The sequence below is a fragment of the Sylvia atricapilla genome, chromosome 10 (genome assembly GCF_009819655.1).
Source record: "Sylvia atricapilla isolate bSylAtr1 chromosome 10, bSylAtr1.pri, whole genome shotgun sequence".
Taxonomy (NCBI): Eukaryota; Metazoa; Chordata; class Aves; order Passeriformes; family Sylviidae; genus Sylvia; species Sylvia atricapilla.
In genome coordinates, this window is record NC_089149.1 from 25,886,592 (window position 1) to 25,909,370 (window position 22,779).

The 22,779-nt window shown below is 36.4% G+C and overlaps 1 protein-coding gene across 14 annotated transcripts in view; it reads right to left on the reverse strand.

Moving 5' to 3' along the window:
• DLG1 (discs large MAGUK scaffold protein 1) overlaps positions 1-22,779 on the reverse strand; it is a 145,014-nt gene that overhangs the window by 14,073 nt on the left and 108,162 nt on the right. For 4 of the 14 annotated variants that reach the window (XM_066326387.1, XM_066326381.1, XM_066326392.1 and 1 more), the window contains 5 exons: positions 14,291-14,405; positions 7,775-7,951; positions 6,929-6,998; positions 2,375-2,474; positions 38-79 (listed from right to left, as the gene is read on the reverse strand). In XM_066326387.1, the coding sequence (XP_066182484.1) occupies positions 38-79; positions 2,375-2,474; positions 6,929-6,998; positions 7,775-7,951; positions 14,291-14,405 (504 nt within the window). Of the gene's footprint in view, positions 1-37; positions 80-1,659; positions 1,694-2,374; positions 2,475-6,928; positions 6,999-7,774; positions 7,952-14,290; positions 14,406-22,779 lie in introns of all 14 variants that reach the window. The other 10 variants (XM_066326390.1, XM_066326393.1, XM_066326385.1 and 7 more) reach the window with 5 other exon arrangements.

Genomic DNA, 22,779 nt, shown 5'->3' on the forward strand with positions numbered 1-22,779 from the left:
AGGCTCTGAATAAACAAAAAAACTTAAAAACACTTACGGTAACTACTTTCACTATCGCTGGCATTAGAGGTTACATGCTCTGAAATTGCAACACAATGGGAAAAAATAAGGAACATACACCAATGGCATGAGTCAAACAGAAAGAAAATTGACAAAAAATAATCCAGATGGAAGACAATACTCATATCAAAGTGCTGAAATCAATACATACTGCATACAAAAGTTTTAACGTACTTCTCATAGCTCTCAGGATCAAGCTTAATTTCATATGAAAGGAATTGATGTTAATAAAAAGAAAAACATTAAATAGCACATAAAATAAAATTACAAAAGGTACACTAATTCATATATCACATGTAACCCTACAATTTTAAGTTTTCGCTTCAGGATGAATTTTATTGTGTAAAAATCTTGGGATTATGCATTTCAGCTTTTACGCAGGAAATTTATTGATTACTTTTAGTTTCTTGTAAAGAAAATACTGGATTATATTAGAGGAAATGCAGTGTAGCATGGGACACAACTTGCACTGAGTGTGGTAAGGTGGTTTTAAAAAGTCTGTGCTGAAAAACAGACAAGAAACCAACTGTTCATAGAACAGAATCATCTAGAGATATTTCTGGACCATGTTACTGGGTATGATCGTAAGGCCATAAAGGCTGCTTCTGATCTTACATTCTAAACCAGAAGGCCATAAAGGTTGCTAAAGTCTTCTGGTCTAGACCAAGAATTTCTCTGAAAGTAGCCATTTCAGAACTGAAAAATCAATGTTACAGCTACTAGAATTTCTACTTCACGATTGAGGACAGATACAGAAGTACATTGGCCCTTACAAGCAATTTCACAAACACTGTGCCTTACAGTTATGCCTTGGGAAGAAATGCTGCCCTTAATGACCCTTAGTCACATCCCTTTAGAGACTCCTTGTCCTATTGCATAAGTGCCCAACAGTCTATGTATTTAGTATCTGTGTAAAAGCAAGGTCTTGGCTTTTTTTTATTTGTCATTTTAATACATTTACTGGTGGGATGTGTACACACAAATGGATCTGCTAAGAGTTTGCAGCAACTTTTGAATCTTACTGGATTCCAACAGAAATACAAGAAATGCTTCAAGTTACCCCTATGAGCCCTCCCCCTGGTCTAAAAGTATCATAAGTGTTCAAGTCAGACAGAAAAACTCTCATGGCATTTGTTAAGGGAAAGTTTTGTTTGCTTTAAGTAGCTGTAAACATCAGTCGCCTAAAGAGAGGAGTGAAAACTGTTACTAGTTAAAGTAGCACGGCAATGGTTGTACTTTTACTGTATAAAGCCATAAGGTTATTAAAAAAAAAAATAAAAATACAAAGACAGGATATAAGTAACATTAAAAAAAATCACCAAATTAAACACACAGTACTGTTGAGGACAAACAAGAAAGCACTGGTAAGTTTCTGGAAACAACAAAAGAAATCTAAGGTGACAGTCACATAAACTTTACATGTTCCTGAAAGCAAAAACTCCAAAAGATGATAAACTAGGAAAAGCTTATGACCCAGTTTTAGTCAACCTCCTTATGCCAGTAGAGCACCAATCTCAAAGAGATCTGTCAAAAAAAAAAAAAAAGTAGTAATTTTTCAGATGGAGGTTAAAATAACTTGGGAGTATTTTGATCACTTACTCAGGCCTTTTGATCCCATGTCGTCAGGGACCTCCTGCAGAGTAGTCCCCAGAGGGCAAGCAATAAAAAGACAATCACAAAGAAAATAATTGTCAGTAATATATAAAATTGGCGCTACGACAGGAGACAGTTCCTAGAACATCACAGGGAAAAAGAAGTCTATAGAATTTGACTTGACTAGCACATGAAGTGCAATCAGTAATGCAAATGGCAGAGAACACAGTTTGTTTTGAACCTGGTCTGAATTAGCAAATTTATGCAACTACGTTTTGAGAATATACTTTTTTTTTAGTGCTGGCAAGAACAATAAAAATCAGAGTAACCTCTCTTCATTAGGAAAATCAAATTAGAATTAATGACTTTGAAAAAAGTCTAAAGGGACTGATTTGAGAAACTGGCAAGCTCCACTATACTTTGATGAATATCGTGCTTTCTCCTCCAATTCAGAAACAGGGAAGCATCACTGACAGCACTGGAAGGCAGCTATCTCCTCCAGATGTATCGCCCAGTTTATCCCAAACTGGGAAACGCTTGCGTTAAGTTTTATTTTAACAGCAGACAAAGGTTTGCACTGGTTCTGTAGACTGGTTTGCCACTGGCACCACGAGCTCCTCCGCCTGTTGCAGCTCATGAAACTGTCTCCATGGGAAGACCCTAGTGCAGGCTAGCAGGCCCTTCTACTGCGCTCCGCTCTCCATGAATGCCACATACTTACGGTCAATATCACTGGTTTCCTGCTCACTCTGGTCCTTGTTCTTGTAGAAGGGAAATTTTCGGGAAAAGAGGTTCTTTTTACGCTTGTCATTGAATGACTGCTGAAGAAGAGAAGGAGGGGCAAAACAAAGGATGTCTAATGTCTGTGTGAACAAAGGCCCAGACCAGCAGCTCTGCGGAAGCTGACTCCTACAACCACATTATGCAGTGCATATCTCAGTTTAACACTCATCTTCTCAGCTCATTAGAAATAGAGACTGGGATCAGGAATTTGCTCATATCCTCCACGATTCACATGTTTAGTATTGAGAAAACTGGTACATCCTATACAGCCTGACCTGTATTTCACAAATTTAGGCTTGCTGTGAGTGTTAAAAGAAAGTGGAAAACTAGGCTGCTGTAAGATGGTCAAGCCATAATGACCCAAAATCTATTAAACCACTGATATTATCTCATTCAGAAGTTACAGTATAAAAAAAATAAATAAACAAGCTGAGGCTTTTGCAAACAGCTGATATTATAATAGGACATCAGAAGTATTGTGTAGTTTTACCAACCAACTAAAAAAATAACTCCAGAACTTGTATCAGTGTTTTACTATTGAAATTCACTGCAAATTCACTGAAAGGAATTACTCTATTTTATGTCAGTCTACATCCTAATACGAAGATTAACTTTCAAAGGACACACACTAATTTCATTGGTTTATTGTGGGAATTATGTTATTCAAGAGTGCACTTATAACTACCACATGAAAAACCCTGTATATCAAGGATCACGTTCAGCAACTTTTGACATTAACTGCTTGTGTTGCTGAAGAATTTCTGCATCTCAGTTGCTACAAACATTTCTGGAGTTACTTACATAGACATTTACATCCATGTGAATATAGACTATTACTGCACTACCTATCCAAGTAAAGGAGACCATCAATGCATTTTCATTCCTATAGAGGTATGTCTATAGGCAATTAGCACAGATTTTAGTAATATCTGCCATGTCTTCTGCTGAAGACATCATGTGGCTACAGCACCGTTACTTTGATGTTCCAAGTCAATAAAAGCCTTAAAGTATAAGTAAATCACTAATGTTTTAAATGCAATTATGCCCAGAACCAGAGCTAATAGAGCTAACTTTAAGTCAGCACAAATTCCCTTCCATCTTTAGGCATGAGTAACTCATTTGACCAGTTTTTCAAAGACATGGAATTTACCATATTTTTGTCACTTGGTTTGCAGAAAAAAACTATAATAGAAAGGATGGCAAAATAGGAAAACACCCAACTTGGTCTTGATTCTCCTGCGCTGTAGGGAACTATTTATTTCTAAGCTAAGCAGAGCCTATGTGCAGCAGGAAATAAGAAAAACACCACAGAAACATCTTTTAAAAGGTATTGTAAAAAAAAAAAATGCATTCAGGATTCTATTAACAACTGTTTCTCAAATCTGGAGCACATTAGCTTTCAAGTAATTGTCTTCCTTCAGCCAATGTGAGCTCACATGCCTCTACTATTTGCAATACAGTTGCAAGAAGGCATATTAATCTTTCTACCAGCATTAAATATGGAATGAATTACAGTAACAACTAGGGGTTAAACAGGACAAAGTCTTTTTAAATGACGGGTCACATTTTTTGGTACAATTGAAAACCAGCACTTGGCCTTCCTAAGGAGAATGTCTATAGCTGTGTTCCTTTCCTACAGTGCAGCACAAAAGCTGCTACACAACTAACAATCCTTCTGGCCATCTTTAATAGAGATGTGCTTGGAAACAGCAAATACCTGAACGGCCAGTGATAATTTCATTACTAATGCTTTTTTTAAAAAAATACTTAAAATTACAAGGTGTTAAAGAGGCACATGGTACCATGGGAGCACAATCAGTGACATTGAGCTCTGGAAATAACAATACTCTGCTAAGGAGGAAATCCATAAAACCTTTAATTGCCTTGCATCTGTGTTCGATTAAACTGTTGTTCCACTGTAAAAATTAGTAAATTACCAACCTGACACATAGACAAAAGATCATATTTCAAGGCAATCATATGCCTGCAGGAAACATACTTGGCACAGGCAAATTTTTATGTTATGGTCCTTCTGACCTTCTCTAACAGAAATCAAGTCATGGCAAATGATTTCTCACAGCCAGGAAGGGTAATGTAAACCAGAGAATAAGGACAACAAAGAAATATGTCCAAAGGAGATCCTTGCTGAGTATACTGAAAAATACTGTAACATAAATTCAAAAGTAGAAGACTCACGTCTATAATTCTTTCATTTGGACAAGTCCACCAGTTTGGTAAAAGGAGGCAAATGTAATAAAGCTAAAATGGTTCAGTTTAGCTGAGGTGATGAGAGTGTGCCATTTGTACAGTTAAAAGGAGAAGCTGATTTATTGTACTTAATAAAGCATAATCAAGTTCTTCATTATAGTTTTGAAAATATTTCATAATAATTATTTTAAATTTCTGTACAGCAAGTCTTCCTGAGCTAATAAAAAGCTTTATATACTGCATGTATAATGGTCAGAGTCAGTTCCATTGCCAAAAAAAAAGAGAAAATAAAAGTAATATTATACTGATTTGGCATAAAAGATTAGCCAAAAGATTACTTTTAAAAGATACCATGATTATGAAAAGCTGGAAGGATTTGCTTATTAGTTGAAAATGCATAGTAATTGCATTAAATTTTTTATAAGCCCATTGGCAATCACTCACAGGCATCATAAGCAGGAATATATTAAATCAGAAGCAGCACAGAAAACGAGATAAATGTGTATATGAAAGGGACAAACAAGAATAAAATGTAACCATTTTTGCTTCAGGTTTTTTTTTCTTTTTTTCTTTCTTTCTTTTTTTTTTTTTTTTTTTTTTTTTTTTTTTTTTTTTTTTTTTTTTTTTAGCTTTCCTTACAATGAAAGGAACATGGATTTTGATGTTAGCCATCTCTAGGGTTATTCTTCAAGGTCTTAAAGTAGAAATTTTCAAAAACTGTATAAAATTGGTCCTTCACCCTGTTTATGAGTATCAGTGCACACAGACACAGGAAGGCACATGGTCCATGAGGACATGACCAGTGCAGTCAGCTTACTGGGAAAAGTATCATCACGACAAATACAGGAGGAATACTTTAAAGAGAAACTCTGAAGTTAAAACATTTACAGCTGAAGCAACAGACTGTGATCAGTGAGTGTTTGCAAAATGAAATGTTACTAAGGAAAGAGAACTGCAGTTCTACATCAATGGCAAGCGTAGTTGCTTTTCCACTCAGTATTCCGTGCATTTCCTTGGTGCTGTGAGTACACAAGGACTGTGCACCAACTCTGCTTTTGGCAAAACACTACTTCAAACACATCAGTAATTAACTGTTTGCAGTTTATTGGTAGACACACTCTAAAACCATGCAATTATCTTTCAAAGAATGTGGTAACATTTGAAAAATTACTTAATGTAATGAAAAGAATCTGAAGGATTTAAGCCTCTCTTTATATGACTTCTAAAGAGCAAACTCAAATTACTATGTCATTTGATAACATTTTATTCCAATACCAAACTACAATTGCACCAAAACAGAAAAATACTGCAAATAGCCCAGTGAATCTCCAGGGCAGTACCATAATTGTGAATCAGAGAGTAGTCAGAGATATTGATCTCCTTTTAAGCAAATACTTCAGGGGAAAAACATGACATTTCATACATAACTGAAACCTCTGCCATGTAGCAGAGGGATGTATATATGAATTTTAGAGTCTTTTTACTTTGCAGTCCTACACTATCAGGATATAATACTGAAGCTTTAGTATTTTATATATGTGATTTCTGAAGTTATGTAAACATTGTAACTGAAATAAATTACTAAAAAGCACTTGTGGGATTTACAATAATGACTAACCAATGCAACAGCATTAGTGCAATTAAAATTTAATCACCATTTAAGAAATAGCTTCCTCAGGATTTTAAAGCACACTTGAGATTTTTTTTAAATTACCATAAATTATTACTTTAGAAGACTCTTACATCTAAAATGCCTGTGCTTACGTCTTGAAATTACTAGTCACATACTACTGGTAGAAACAGTAAGGTTGTGGAATTGTTTCTCAAATTTCAGAACAGCCAAAATATTGCAAAAAAGCCTCACCCTCAAAACAGTAAAAAAAAAAAAAAAATTGGCTGCTGTGTCATTATGAAATTGCTATAACTTTGGCTACAAACATTCCTATTACTACTTAAGTGGCCTCACTGCTTTCTCCCCATGTACTGCGACAGGAATCACACACAGTGCAGAGCAGTGAGAAATGGCACTATTCAACCCTTGGTTAGGATATATAGCTCCTACTACATTTCAGTATTAAGAAATATATATTTCTATGCTAATTCTTGAAACAATTTGCAGTGTTTTGGCAAATTGAAGCCTGCTTTGGTGCTCAAAATTATTTCATTTCTATTTGATACAATTTAGTCTTTTCACTCAAATCTGAAAGTGATTCTCCACACAAAAAGCCACTGAAAAATGTTACCATTCACAATGCCAGGTGTAATTAGCACTTCATTAACTCACCCCTTTATCTCCTCTTGTTTTGGAATTGAATTTCACTGTCTTCAAACGGGCTCGCTCTTTTTTCTCAACTCTACAAAAAAAAAAAAAAAGAACAAAAGTGTCTGAATCAGCAAAACTCTAGAACCTCAAGTTACCACTTTTTACAACAGGTATTGGTGTACTTTTTGTACTACACATTTAATTGCTTATGACACATTCAGAAAATGGAAGCCTACTAATGGAAAACTGTTATTTCTCTAGTGATGACTTGTGACAGTACTGGGAGTATTTTGTGGCTATACATGTTCAATAAAAGAGGAAACATGATGCAGTAAGTCAACAGCCTCAATGATCAGTCAATAGCAGATATTAAGATTCAGAGCACCTAAACTCTTATTTGAGTCTCCAGCATGCCAACAAAAACCTCATCTACACTACATCTGGCTACCAAAGAGTGATTTTCCCAGTTTTCCAGGTTCTAGCTTAAAAAAATTCATGACAGTGTCATGACTTTAATAAAATTCATTCAGACTTTGCACCTTTTCATGCAGAAATGGTTATTAAACCGACATTAAACCCACATGTAATGTTATTAAACCCGTATCACTTTCAGTGAAAACAGAGAAGGTGGATGTGGACCACCTTTATTTATTTCAGCACACAACTCCTACAGCTAAATAGGGTTTTAATAGTCTTCTTAGTAAGTAAATGAGAATCTCACTACAGATTACTTTAAAAAGAAAGAATCAAACAAGTGGCTGATGTGGTACAGAATTCACAACAAAAAGAAAAGCACATACAACATACGTATTAATCAGATGAGATGTTTAATAGCAGACATCTCCAAGTCAATCAAGTATGACATACCTCCTTTTGCTTGGGATAACTCCAATTTCATCACTTTCTCCATCTGGAGTCACCTGCCGTGCTTGCCACCATTCATCATCAGAAGCATTAATGACATGGAGAATATCGCCAAATTTGAAGTTCAACCCTTGACTTGGAAGGCCACTATCTTTAGTCTTGTCATAATCAAAAAGAGCTCTACATTGAAAAGAAAAAAATTAAACATAGAAAAAGCAAGAAAAAACCAGGTGAGTATGAATAGCACAAAATATGAAGCAAGCTGCCTATGCTATTCACAAATGATTGCATCATTCTGACAGGTGAAGGCTGAATACACTTTCTCATACACACACAGAATGTGTAGTACAGTACCCCCACACACTCTAAGCTTTAATGAATGAGAAAAAGCTTCATCCAGAGCAAACCTCTAGTGCTTTACAAAAGCTCTACAGAAGACACCTCCTGCAATTCAATAAGTACTTTGCACAGAGCAAGTTACATATCAGCCTAGGATAAAAAAGACAAGCATTTAAAGCATACAGCAAATTTCTGTAAAGTACAGTTTCATATCAAGTTATAAATTGAAATTATTTAGTACAGTTTAGTACTGTCTTTAAAATAAAAGCCAGTATCCTGTTACAAAAAAAAAAAAAAAAACAAACAAAAAAAAAAAAAAAACACCAAAAACAAACAAAAAAAAAACTACTTATAAAGATGATCTAGTCACCACTTTGCTATTGTAGTACCCAAAGGCAGAGAACCTCACACACATTGTTTTAGGAAATTCCTGACCACTTTGAGAGAATCTCATCTTTTTTCCTAACCTAAGCCTGTTTTCAAATTACAAGCATTCAGAATACCTGAACAGCAACTGCGTGACTACAGTTTTATTAACATTCCCCCTGGCAGGAAGATTGGTTTATGCAAGTGACTCCTGTTCCTCTTTTTGCTTCAGAAAGCACAGTTGTCTGGGAAGGCACGTGGTCCACCACACTGGAAATGATGTGGTTTACAAGTCAAATCTTTTCTGCCTTTTAGATCATTTTATACCTGGACAAGTTCCCTGAGGAAATGAAGATATCTGCAGTGTGCTTCTCCCTGGCACAGCTGAGGGTTTAATGAGGACGTGGAAATGAAAGCTGACAGGAGTCTCTCAGCAAATGGCGAGAGATACTGCTAAGGTTCTGCCTTCTAGAGGACTCTTCTTTCACACTTGAAAATAGCTCATGAACATCACTTATGTGAAATAAGTGCTTGTATGGCACAGTCCTTTAATCTGCCAGCTCAGGTGCTGTCAGTGCTGCACTTTCTGAGCAATACCCGAATTCAACTCAACTCAATTCCAAGCTGAAGCAGTACCAACAGATCACAAAGGGTGATTCTAAAGGGTGTCATTTTCCTTGTCCAAATTCAGCTTGTTTCTCCATCGCAAACACTGCTCTTGCAAGCCTTTTTCTGCTAGATTTTTAATACCACAGAAATTTTTAATCCACGTAAATCAAAAGCTATTTGGCCCAAATTGTCCTTCAGCTTTGTGAATTTTGCCTTCCTGAAGCACTGAGTGAATTGTATTTGTTCATAACAACCAATAACAGATTGTTTACAGGTAAAAAATTAAAAATATTCTGTCAAACCAATTCACCTTCAGCATCTATTGCAAAACCAGAGTTGTTTGAGACACCATGCCTTTCTTGGGCTATAAAATATTTTTTTTAAAATCCTAAAGGATTAAAGGTTTTAATAAAGGTTTTTAGAATGTCTAAATAAAAGACAGAAAAATTTTAATGGCTTCAAAATATTTGCTCTCCTGATACAAAGAGCCTTATATTTAAATATGCAATAGCTTTAATTTAAGTTTATAACCAAATTTAGACTTGCAATTTTGAAATAGCTTGGAGGTTAAAATACCACCTTCCTTAGCAGTACAACCTTCATAATAAGATCTTTTGGGTTAATTCCATGGCATATTTCAAATATCCTGATTATTAAAAAAAAAAAAAAAGAAAATCAGACCCATTTTTTTTATTTGAAAAAGCCAAAATATTGCAGGTAAATAACTTATACAGATAGGAAGCAGCTATTCCTCCACATTTATTCAGCACATTTGTTCAAGAAACACTCTGGACAAATATCATTTCGTATCTCAAAATAAACTGCACATAATCCAGTATGTACTGTCAGTGCAGATTCAAGTTGTATGCATTTTCACTGAATTAATTATGTGCATCGTGAAGTTTATTTCCTGAGATTTCTTGTTAACATTCACGCAATGATTTCTACCAGCTCTACTTTGAACTTCTATTTTTGAGTTCGCATATAAAGTTATAAAAGCTGTGAGCTTGGCCTAACAGCATTAACATATGTGTTGACTGCATGAGAAGAAATGCTCAGGAGTGAAATAGAAGCAGAAATGGACCAAGTCATTATTACCAACATGTGCTTTTCCAGCTAGATAAGTGGTTCCACAGAGTAGGTTTTCCACAATGAAAGACAGTTTCATCAAAGACATTTCCTCTGGTGAAGTCACTTCAAGAAAAATAATTTTATTGGGCAAAAAATTCAAAGTTGATGAAGATAGTTGTATAAAAAGATTGTATGGGGCATCACAAAACAGTGACAAAACTATGCAGCCAATATTTATAGTAATACCAGGAACTGCTAATGAGCCCATAAATCACCTCAAAAGCAAACAGAATTAACAAAAATTTCTTTTGATTCTAAGTGATTAACATGGCTTTTCCTGTATACCTGGCATGTCATCAACCAAGAACTCACTTGACAGCCCAGATGATGCATTTATCTACAAGCTGGAATATAAAAAATACTGCTTCTATTAACTTCCTGCATGGAAACCTTTATTACAGATTAAAAATGCCAAGTATACATTTATTTAAGTTATAAACACAAATTAACTTAAAAATAAATCTAGTAATTCTACTACTGCTTTAAATGCAGGCCCATGATATTTACTCAAAAGTTCTAGTTAAATTTAAATGGGAATTCCTAAAAACTATTTTCTAGAGAAAGTACCAAGTCCTCCCTTTTATCTCACTTTGTATTACTCAGGAACTAAAGAGCACTAAAAAGGTAACTCAGCTCCTTCATCCACAAGTCTAGAGACACTGAAATTAGGTTGAATATTTCATGAGTGTTTATGCTTCAAAGCCAAAAATGCAATGGCTGTATAACAGTGCCAAATTTTCCACAGTATCTTTTTACCTGCCACACTCATTACTTGCAGTACCACTGGCCATTGACCAAGTTTTACTAAAGCATTTCCTCAACAAACAAAGCAACCAGAAACTCCTGCAGCAAAAGCATCCCTATGTTTCATTTCATTAAATATTAATTAATTTTACCACTCTACAATAAATGAAGGTCAGCTTGTAAAGGAGGTTCTCTGTTTCTGAGTTACTGGGAAAGTTGTTAGAATCTTAATGTTTTAACTCTGAGAATAACATAGAGATGGCCAAATTAAACTGCAGGCAAGTACACACTGCTGCTAATAGCACATCTTATTTTTCCAAAGGATTTAGTTAACATTTCCTAGGCATTTTAAAACTGTTACATCTCTTCAAATTGGAGACATAACTATTTTTTTGCTCCAATTCAAGCACAAATCAGCACCATTGTTTGAAATTGGAATGTATTGTGCTGGTCAGAAAAATGCACAAAGGTAAAGTAATTTTTGATTTTGAATGCTACACACATTACAGACTGAGGCTTGCCACAGAATATGAGATTAAATATGGAACAGATTTACTCTCTCCCCATAAATTATCACAGAAACTTGATACCATGAAGGTATCTCACATGTGCTTTTAGATCTTCAAACAAGCATATATATCTATAGATATAGATCAGATGCAAACCCAGAAACATTCTCATGAGAGAATCTGTCTCAGAAAAACACCTGAACAAATACAAAGCAAAATCAGAGAAGACACATCAGTACATGTGAATTAACTGGGGCAGGGCAGGTGGTGTAGGGGGACAGCAGGATGTGCACATGGAGAATCAGCTGCTGCTGGATTGCTGCATTTGCCTTGCCCTCCAAGGGCTGTTTCCTAAATTGCTGTGCATCATTTTTTGATATACATACAATTACAACAAAAAATCTGCCACTTTACTCCAAATTGTATTTTCAAGCAAACACAATTGCCTTTCCCTTAATATTATGTAATACCAAAAAATGCTGTTTACAGGCAGACTAGTCTTCAGGATATCCTGTTTACAGGGATACAGTGATGCATTTGATTTAATTTCCTAATTTTTTACCATGATTTTGAGAAAGCAGTGCATTTTTATTTAATAGCTTTTCTGCAGTTGTGATTGAATGTCCATAAACATTTCACTGTTGGATTTACCACTCAATTCAGCATTTTGTTATATAACTGGCATCCTTTAAGGCATATCCAAAACCAGCACTACTGAAAAAAGATATCTGAAGTTATTGAAGTTGGCTTTGAATTGCTACAGTTAAAAGAACAGTATGACTCTGCCAGAGTGACTTATTATAAGGAATAAAGTGGGTAGCTACCATGTTGTGTCAGTATCCAGCAATATGTGAAAATATTCATAAAAGTTATTTCAATGGAGTCAAAATTACAGCAGAAACCAGACAGAACAGATGTGAACCCTTTCTGTGCACACAAAGTTGCCTTCCAGTCCTTGGCAACTTTCGGTGTGATGACACAAGCAGATCTCAAAGGGCCTAGCAGCACCCTCTGTAAAGAGCTGTGGGTAGAAAAGTACTTTTGCCATGGAATTTTTGCATTTTAGATATTTCTACTGACTTATACCAACACTGATTATTGAGCCTCAAAAACCTTCAATGAAACCAGTCCCCATAAGGCTTCTGCCAACAGCCTGGAGAAGGCTGCAAGTTCTGCAGCAGCTAGCAAAGTCAAAAGCTTAACAACTTCCATCAGTAGAATAAAAGCTACATAAAGATAAAATGCTTACCAGGGGATTGAAATACCAGATGTGTGAACATGAGCATAAGCTGTTTGGAACCTAAACAAGCTTTTGCTAACCAAGCAAAATATAAGCACTTAGAATTGTTTAGGCTTAGTTATATGATGAGAGCTAAAGCAATAAATCTTGGGATTATTGAAATGAAGATCTTGGCACAATATCCATTTGTACACCTACCTAACAGTGGAAATTCAAAGATATGGATAACTGTGGTATCAAGCACTTATCATAAATATTTAAGGCACTTATTTTTTACAGATTTAAATTTTGACCCCCAAAATATTTAAGGTGAACAGGAGTAGAAAAAAAAAAAGTAGGCTCAGATCTGAGAAAGCAGGATCCAGCTACTGAAACAATAGTTCTAAAGGTACAAACTACCTGTTAGAGTCGAGCTAAACAGAAGCCTTATGAGTATTTAGCTACATTTGTGCCAAGAATTCAGAAATAGTTACAAAGGACCTCGACTTTCCTCAGCATCTATGCAATTACTCAGGGAACTGCTTTGTGCATTATTTGCTTCCTTTCCCGTAGCTCAGTAGACACAACACACCATGAACAAAACACTGTCTGCTCTGGGTGGGAAAAGGCAACAGCACCTGAGCCTGCTTACTTTTAGGAGATAAACCAGTGAGGTCCCTACAACATTTTGAAACATGTTTAACCCAAACACCAGAACCACTTGAAGGGTTACCCTGCTCTATTGAAACATTCTGGCCCCTACCAAGAGGCTATGGCCGGCCCTGAGTCAATCCAGAGATGAACAGATTTAGGCGACTCAAAAACCAATTTATTTTTTAAAAATGCAATCCTTTTACCCATGTTCCATACTTGAAACATTATGCTTTATCGGTACATGATAACCAATGTAGGAGTTGAGTGACACATGAATAAGCTGCACCCTGCCATAATTTCCCTGTGAAACCACCTATTTTCTCATCTGCTTCATGCTCTTATGTTTCCACTTCCTTTCAGCCTCCTCCATGTTTAAGTTGATATGAATAAATTAATGAGGTATACTCAGTTCATTTGCTTTGCGTTTTCTCTTTTGGTTACCATGGAAAAATATTCCATAACAAAATTCAAGTGGATAGAGAAATAAGGCTCCTTAAAAAAGCCAAGAAAACAACAAAAGTAAGCTGAAGGAAATAAGATGGAAACCTGTCAAACCTTAAGGAAGAGAATACTATAAATTTGAATTCAAGTACTGAACAAAGGAGAATATAAAGACTATTGTCACAAAACCACAAACTGAACTAAGCAAGTTCTTAAGACTTCACATGCACTGACTTATTTGCTGAAGGATTATCATCTCTCTCAAATCAAAAGACAAAAAGCAAAAGGTAACACCACTCTTCGAGGTTCAAATAAGGTTCTAAGGGATATTACTTCTTATTCAATATTACATCAGTCTAAATAAAGCTTTATTTTTATTACATTTGCATATAAGTATCCCTTTATTAATAATTAGTAAATAATTGTATGAAAAACACAAATACCAAAATAGTAAGTCTACAGGAATGCAGAAAAACACAGTAGCAGAACTGTGAAAAAGCTGATTACCTGACATAGAGGGATCTCTTCTGGCTGGTTCGTAAAGATCCTGATCCTGAACTAATGCTACTGTTCATCATCTGCTCCCGTAAATCATGGATTTTAGCTTCAAAACGACTGTATTCTGTAACAAAGACAGGCATGGCAATTAATTTCCTGCTGAACTTCAGCAATTAAACTGAAAGAGAATCTGAAATAATTTTGATTAGACAAAGAAAATATACAAGAATACTATACTTCAAAATTCTGTGATTGTAATCATAGCAACTACTTTTTTCAAATTAAGACAAACATTTCTACTAATAATTATCAATTTCATAGTAATAAAAAGACATACAGATAAATGTTAACCCATGACAGAAAGGAAACTTCAGAACATACATGTGAAATACATGTTTATAATCAAGAACTGCATATTTTAAATTTAAAATGTTAAGAAATGGAAATGAAAAGTGCCTGTACTTCAAAATTACTGGATTTGATTGAGATAAAGAATTTAACACTATAAGGTAGGAAATACACAAAACATCTTCTGAAACCAGACCATGTCCCTCTGGGAGCTCAGGAAAGGAAAAAAAAAATATCCAGAATTCTCTCATTAATTTCAATCCATTTGTAAATGGCATTAGAGATTCAAATTGCCCCCACAGAATTATGTACAACGTTAATCCTGGAAAAACGGATTGTGTTCTTAAGCAGCACCATGTACTAATAAAACTATGCTAAATGCATTTGACTTTAGCGACAAAAGCAAGCAGGAAAACAGTAATTGCTTCTTCACGACAAACACATCCTGAAGTGAGGTACTTACATGCCATCAGCATAAAATACAAACTCAGATCAAGTAAGTTTTTCCTTCAGCTGAATAGTTTGGACTTCAGGATCAACAGACCCACTTGTAAACCCTTCCTAGTCAAAGGAAATGTTGTGCAGCCGCCACCTTCCCCAGGAGACCATGTGATGCCAGATTATAACAAGTCAACACTGGGGTGTGTGTGCTGCAAGTGGCTGCTGGACAGGACAATGAGCTGCTCCCTCGCTCCCTGCGGGCACCACGCACATCCAGGAAGTGCAAGACTCAGACAGGGCTCTAAAATAAAAAATCTGAAGAAAATCTCTAAACTAAGGTTCCTTTAACAGCCATCTAAAAACTGTGAATGTTTTATCATATTATGTTCTGTACCCCTTTCTCCCCACACACTCGTAATACAGTGAGCACCAACAGCATCTATAATTAACCCTATCCAGATTATGACAATATGAACAGTATCTTCAATTATCCTAACTTTTGTCCCTTATAAACTAAAGCCGGTAGCTTTTAAGATATTTTAGTTTTTAAAATAGCACCAAGTGTCTTTTTACAAATAAAGTTCAGATCAAACACTTTACTGGCACTGAATCAAACTGATGAGGTTGTTTGCCAAGAGAATCAAAACCATTATTTCCGCCACTACCAATGCTATCACTAATAACAAAAGAATGTAAGATAGCAGGACAGGAACCAAAGAAGAATCTGAGAATACAACATTTTTTAGAAAGTAACATTCTTTCAGGGAAGGGCTCAGATGCAGTGAGAGAACAACCCACTCCTGCTGTGCTACTCCTGCTCTGCAGGGCCTTGGGTAAGTCACCTCATTTTACTCATTTATACCCAAGAAACGATAAACCTAAAAGATTTTTGTATGCCCCTGTGTGAAAGGAAAGTAAGCATGGAAAAGATTAGATAATACCAGCATTTTCTTGTGCTACAGCCTGTTCAATACTAAATATATCTGCAACTCTTTGCAATGGATATTGGAGAAAATACAAATTTCTGTATTGTGTCACTTTATTGAAGAATCAGACTTCCTCCTATGCAGCACACAGATATAAGAGAGCTACCAGGGAGGCTATTTCCCTGTATTGCTTAACTCTATCCTATATTTAATCTATCATTAATCTATCCTCAGATTACTGGTCTTGCAGCTTCCTGAACTAATTCAATTTTTCTCGTCAGAACTCCTGGGAAGTAAGTGCTGAACGAGTGACAGGGACATCTGTAGGAGTAAGGAGGAGAATAATTTCACCACAGAGGCTCCTGCCATATGAATAAAGCAAAAAAAGGAAACTAATGGGCTGGGACTGAGAAGGATTTATGTTCGAAAAGGATTGCCAAGAAATTTCATATTTAGGACAAGCTTAAGCACTGTGCAGTCAGAATCTAGTGAGCTCCTTAGATATAGAGCTAGCTAAAATTTGAGTTATATTCCTGTTAACAGAAGGTTTTGGGAGGAACAGGATGGATAGAATTCTCACCATCACTAGGTTTGGAGCTGAGAAGTACACAGGATTTTTGGGTTTAAAAAAAAGAAACTTTAGTATTAGGTATAGTGGTACTGAAACTAATGCTGGAGACAGAAAAGATGACAGCAGCAGGACACTTGATAGCATCAGAAAAGCAGTGTTAGTCTGATACCCAAAGGATCAGCACCTGTGCCCTGCTGACAAAGTAGGGTTAGTTCAACATTAGCTTTATGAAGCAAAGTGTGAGCTTTGCTAATTTATCTAGAAGAGGTTGTAATTTTTCTAGGACAGGTTATATTTCTATCTCTGTGATTAAGAAGAGCTGGATATCAAGTATCTTTTGCATCTTCAATCTCTTACTTTACTGCAGCTTATCATCCCTAGATTCTCACAAATGCTAGAGAACTAATTTCTTTAAAATTCCTTTTTTTTCTAATGTTATGCATAATAGCCATATTTAGTGTATGACAAATTTGATATTTGTTCCCCTGAATCACAGTGAACAGAACAACAAACTTCCACCCGGCTGTGACAAAATCATACAATGCATATATAAATATGTAACTAAAAAAAAAAGGTTTGTCATATCAGCATTCCAGAAATTTGGAGCTGGAACAGGCACAGTGAGCAAGATGAAAAGGACACACTACTTTCTTGGTCAACAGGTAATGAAGAGTTTGGCAGGGAACGAATGCATTTCATTTCTGGTGTAGTGTTATCAGGGTAACCAAAAACAAAGGGCATAAGCCATTTAAACAAAAAAGTAAAAGTGATTCTAACCCAAATGAAGTAGGCTGGTCACTGGAACTCCATCTACAAATATACTTCAAATTTCCACAGCCATCTGTGGAAATCTATTTCAGAATCCACTGAGATTCAGAAATATTGTTTTAATAAGAACTATGGTTCAAAACACAGACACCTACGCACAAAAAGAAATTCAAAACCAAAAGAAAACCACACAATCCAACCTCTCAATCCTTTCAGTAAGAATTTGGTCAGGTTCCAAAACCAGATGGATATGCAACAGCAATGAATGCAACTTCACTCAGAATCAACTTATAAGGTCTGAATTTTAGGAAAGCTGATGATGATACGCATCAAATAAAGGATAACAGGCAGCAAAACTACCATGAAACACGATAAAATAAGAAATTAGAATAAAGGCATCTTTTCTTGACTAGAATTTTCTCAGAGTTTTCAAGAAGTTTAGAGGCAGGGAGGGAATAATATCTACTGGCATAACAGTGAGATTGAGGAAGCATAAGCACCTCCTGCTTCAATTCATGGATGGCATTTATCCAACAGAACCCCACCATCACCAAAGAAAAAACCCAAAGCCTACTCAGGTTTACACATAATCAGTTGTTAAGAACAGAGGATGAATACATCTGGGTGCAAGTTTAAACTTAAAAATTGTACTGGATAAGCAGATGGTGCAAAACCAGACTAAATCTGCTATATTTCATGTCTGTATGTATTCCACAGCAAGAAACAAAAAGGAGGGAAGATTACCAAATCCTAGAAGATTACTCTGATTCCTAGGTGCTAAAGTGATTTTACCTAGAAATCTGTAATGTTTTCAATGTTAATATTTACTTGAATAGAAAATCAGAACTCCATAAAGGATCTGATCACTGAAGCTCTCCTGGATTGTATCCAGAGATAGACAGAAAAGTGGTGAATCGTCTGTGCAGGCAGGGGAAGAGGAAAATGAGGCTGCAATGAAAATGCATCTGGTCTGGGACACACATTCTAGCAAATGGGGCAGGAGAGCAGAAGGCTACACAAGGGATGGGAAATTCAGCAAACAGCACAGGAGGAACAAGGACTCAGGGAAGCCGGGATGTGCGCACAGGGAACAGATGGCAGCACAGCTCTGAGAAGCAGATATTCTTACTTATATTGAACCCACGTAGAGCTGAAAAAGTTCACTTTAATTAAAAAAGTATGCCCCTTGCTTCCCTCTTCCCATCTGTCTAGAGAAAGCCCTCTTTAGCAGGACCCATTGGATCTGTCTAAGCAGGACTCTAGTGCTGACAATTTTATATAACTACTGATTTATATTCTTCTCTCAACTCTCAGAGTATTTAATTTTCGTTTTCATGATGCCTTCAAAGAGAGAAATGGGGTCTGGTAGTTAGGATGGCCACCATCACACTGATCCTGTACTGATCTTCCATTTTTCTGTTAAAATGCATGGACAATACAAACATCATAAATCACTTCTGAGGAGAGGTTATTTTGCTGCAATGCTTGTCATTTCATATTAACATTGCCTGGGACAGCCCACAATGAATGCCACATGCTGTCAGTGACTTTCATGCACTCTAACGTTTAATGAGCTTGTATCTCATTAATCACTTAAAAGACTGTGCCGAGGAATTTCAAAAGATTAGAAAAACTGCATTTGAATTTAGCTAAGTACACCTCCCATAGACCCTGGAAACTCAAAGAGAGACTAGGTCCAGTCACTGCTGAGGTGAGTCCACTAAAAATGTTGCTGAAGGCTTAGCAAGCATTCACAAGCCATTTTATTTAGTATATTAAAGAGTAGGAGTGAGGTTTTAAAGGATTAAAACATGTGTAAGCCGCCTTATAGTGTCTATCAGGGCTATATATAGCAAAACCCTTTTTCTAATCTTAATGGGTGCAGTTTTGAAGATACTCTAATTGACTAATCTAGATTACTTGCAAATGAGCAGAACCAGGCACAAAACAAGCTCGTTCCAGAAGCTTGGAAAACCAGGGGCATACTCCAAAACAGGGCAAACTTATTTTGAAGTATTTCTTTTTACAAATTTTTCATTTTATGAAATCAGGATGCACTGATATTTTGAAAGCTAGGGAAGCTCAGCCTTGATAGAAAATAGTTAATGTAAACTAAGTTTTGTACAAGTGTAATTGGCTTCATGCTACCCCAGCTGGGCTTTTGCAGACAGAAGATTTTCAAGATATTTCAAGATTAATGCTCAAAAAACAATCTTAGCTTATACATATAAAAATGGCACCATTTCCCAGAGTTCAGTTATTCTCTTTTGAATTCCACTACGAAACAGTATGCAGCATTGCAAACAGAAACAGAAAAATCAGCCACACACTGGCCATCGAGTAGAGAGCTCTAACAAAACTTTTGTGTTTCCTCCTTTTTTTTATTTTCAGTAATTTGTTTTAAAGACAAGAGAGAATGAAAAATACAGAGTTTCCATTAATAAAACTGAAAGAATGTGTGTTAACTACCTATATGAAAAATGCAGGTTCAGAAGCAGATGTTTTACAAAAATACTTGGAAATCTTCTCTTGATGTTTTGGTTCCACCTTCTCCTAATCTTAAACTGATCCACCAGATCACCTAAGAACATGAAGTTAATCTGATCACTTAAACATCTTACCACTCTTTCAGAAAAGAAATTACTATTTTATTTTTGGTATGTCAGGTGAATCCTTGGGAAACAGAAAGGGCTGGCATCCTTTTCTGTCATGAGAGGCTTATCTGAATTTTGCCCTGCTTTAGGGAAAGATGAAGTGACCAGTGAATGACTGCTGATGCCAACAGACTTGGCCTGCTGCCTCCTTCAGAGCCCTCCAAGAGAAGGCTCCACAGTTTATGTAACTGCAGTTACTGTTATCCACATCCTTAATACAGCTTAGTTCTGATCTAGCAGAGCATAACTACAACAGAAAGTTTAACCCACTAAATTATTTTCTATCTGATTTCAATCAAATACATCGTCGTATTTTTAATATATTTGTTTGGCTATTCTATTATTTTTAAACACTTAAACGCACTCCAACTGTAATGTGGTTATGGCAGCCCACTGGCACCTCACACTCCTTTGGAATGGCAAAATCTAACCTAGAACTTCTGAACTTTGAGGCAACATTATCATTACATTTCAGATGACCTTTTAATTTGAGTGACTGTAACCCTGGAGGTCAATGTGAAACGCAGAGCCCTCCAAGAACTGTAAGCCTCTGCAGTCCTACACTTCCCCCTTGCTGCTCCTCTCCTCACTACATTCCCTTCAAGCACTCAAGTTCCTGAGTTCAGGATCATAATTCTGACCATTCTGAATCCCCCCTCCCAGGAGATACACATATATCCAACTGCTTAGTGCTTCCTCTCATTCCTCTGCACCAACATTACAACTCTCCCTTGCCATCCTGCCTCTGCAGGGAAGCCACAGACACAGCAGTGTGGCACTAAGATGTCTGCAGAGCCACAGAGCAACATGAAAATTAAATGGATCAGAAGCCACTACAAATTCAAATGGCTTATGGAAACACTTTTGTGTACTGAAGCAACATCTCCTGCTTTGAAATTGCTCCAGGTCACAGTATTTCTTTTCCAGCTGAATTCACAGTAAAGCAAAATCCCTTTTAATTCATGAGTGATTTTGTGAAAGGAGGTAGAAATCTGTAGTACAAGCGAGGGAGTAAGAAAAGCTTCCAAATAAACGTGAAAATGAGAACAACATCCTGACTTCTCAACCACATTTCTACAGAATAATTCCTGTTCACAAACTCTTGCTCATCTCCTGCTACAGATCCCTTTGCAGCATCCAGTCCCAACAGGTCCAGCCCCACTGATCTGTGCAACAAGGGAGACTGCCATACCTACTCCCATGGCATGTATGTACCACTGAAAGATGTACCAGCACCACCCAGCACGTGAGCAGTTTCCAACATCAGCTCCTGGAAAGTTGCAAGATAAAGCCTGGAGTCTGCAAGGAGAAAGCCTTAGGTCACCTGAGTACAGTTGTGGTGGTACCTGATGCATGACCACTTCTCTAAACAGCAGAACACACATTCCCTGTTTGGCTTTTACCTGTGCCAAAGAGTGCTGTCAAGTTGCTAAAATTTAATTCAACGGAGTAGAAAAACTTTGTAAAGCATCCCTCAAATTTACTGAACACTCCTGGAAACTAGAGGAATGCCCAGAAGGACATTTTAAAGAGTGTAATTACATCTGTTTTCACCCAAATCCATAATCAAGGACCACTGTGGAGACTTAAGGGAAAGAACAGTCAGTGGTTACATAATTTGAGCCCAAATTCAATAAAATCAATTTCATTCAGCCATAATAGCCTACCCCAAACCCAGCAATTAGAATTTAGTTACCATAGATTTGGAGAGAGAGAGATGGAAAATGCAAGCTTTTGCATGAGAAGAGTTTTCCAGTGATTCATTTTTCTATAGCCTAACTCAGGCTTTCCTATGAGAACTGCTTGCAAAAATCCTCTTTTCCCAAAAATAGGAGGAGAAAGACAAATGGGAAATTTACGATGGGAAAATAGGAAATGTGTTAGGATGTAAAAACATAAATTAGCATTCCCCACCACTTCTATGAACACACAAAATGTCATATACAATTACAGGGAGTAAAGTGAGCCAGTCCTAAGTGTCTTCCAAATGCTCCTATCATACTGAATCTCTTTACTCAGTTATAATGAACCCTGATGGATGTCTAGAATCTCCTTGATCTGTCCTAGCTGTCAGCATCTTTTACAAAATCCTGTTGGATTCATAAATATAAATAAAATACATATACAATACAAGCAGTTATAACTGATGCTCTCCATCTTTATGAAGATATTTGAGAAACACCAATAACGAACAATAACTTCAAGAATATTTTAATACTTGTTAACCTGTTTCCAAGTGGCAGAAACAAAAGATGAGGATAATTATAAAAACACACACACATAAGATATATATACACACATAAAAAGTTTACCATTTAAACGGATCTAGTGAGGAGAAAAGACTACCATGTGAAGCTATCATTTAGAAAATAGGAAGATGACCAAAGAACACACACACTTTTTTCAAGTGCCCTCAATCACACAGATGGAATTTCTGTTTGGGAAGCCAAATTGCAAACAGATCGCTTTCTTACACTAATAAAGGGTAACCTTTAAGGAAATATTCTCTTTACTAATCTCTAAGATATAAACAATGAGTATCTGATTCAATTCACTTCCCACACCAGACCTGACAAAGCTGGTAGCTGGACTTCCATTCAAACTTACTTTATGAGGAGTAAGAATAAGGCAGAGATGTCAGACACCAGTAACTACAGCTCTCTGAGGTACATTGGCCATGAGTAAATTCATACTTTGACTCCAAAGTGCAATGAATCTCAATTTTCTAGTTAAACTTTTCCTTCAAGGCATACCTCAAAAGGGTAGAGTGAGCCCTATCGTGATTCTAAC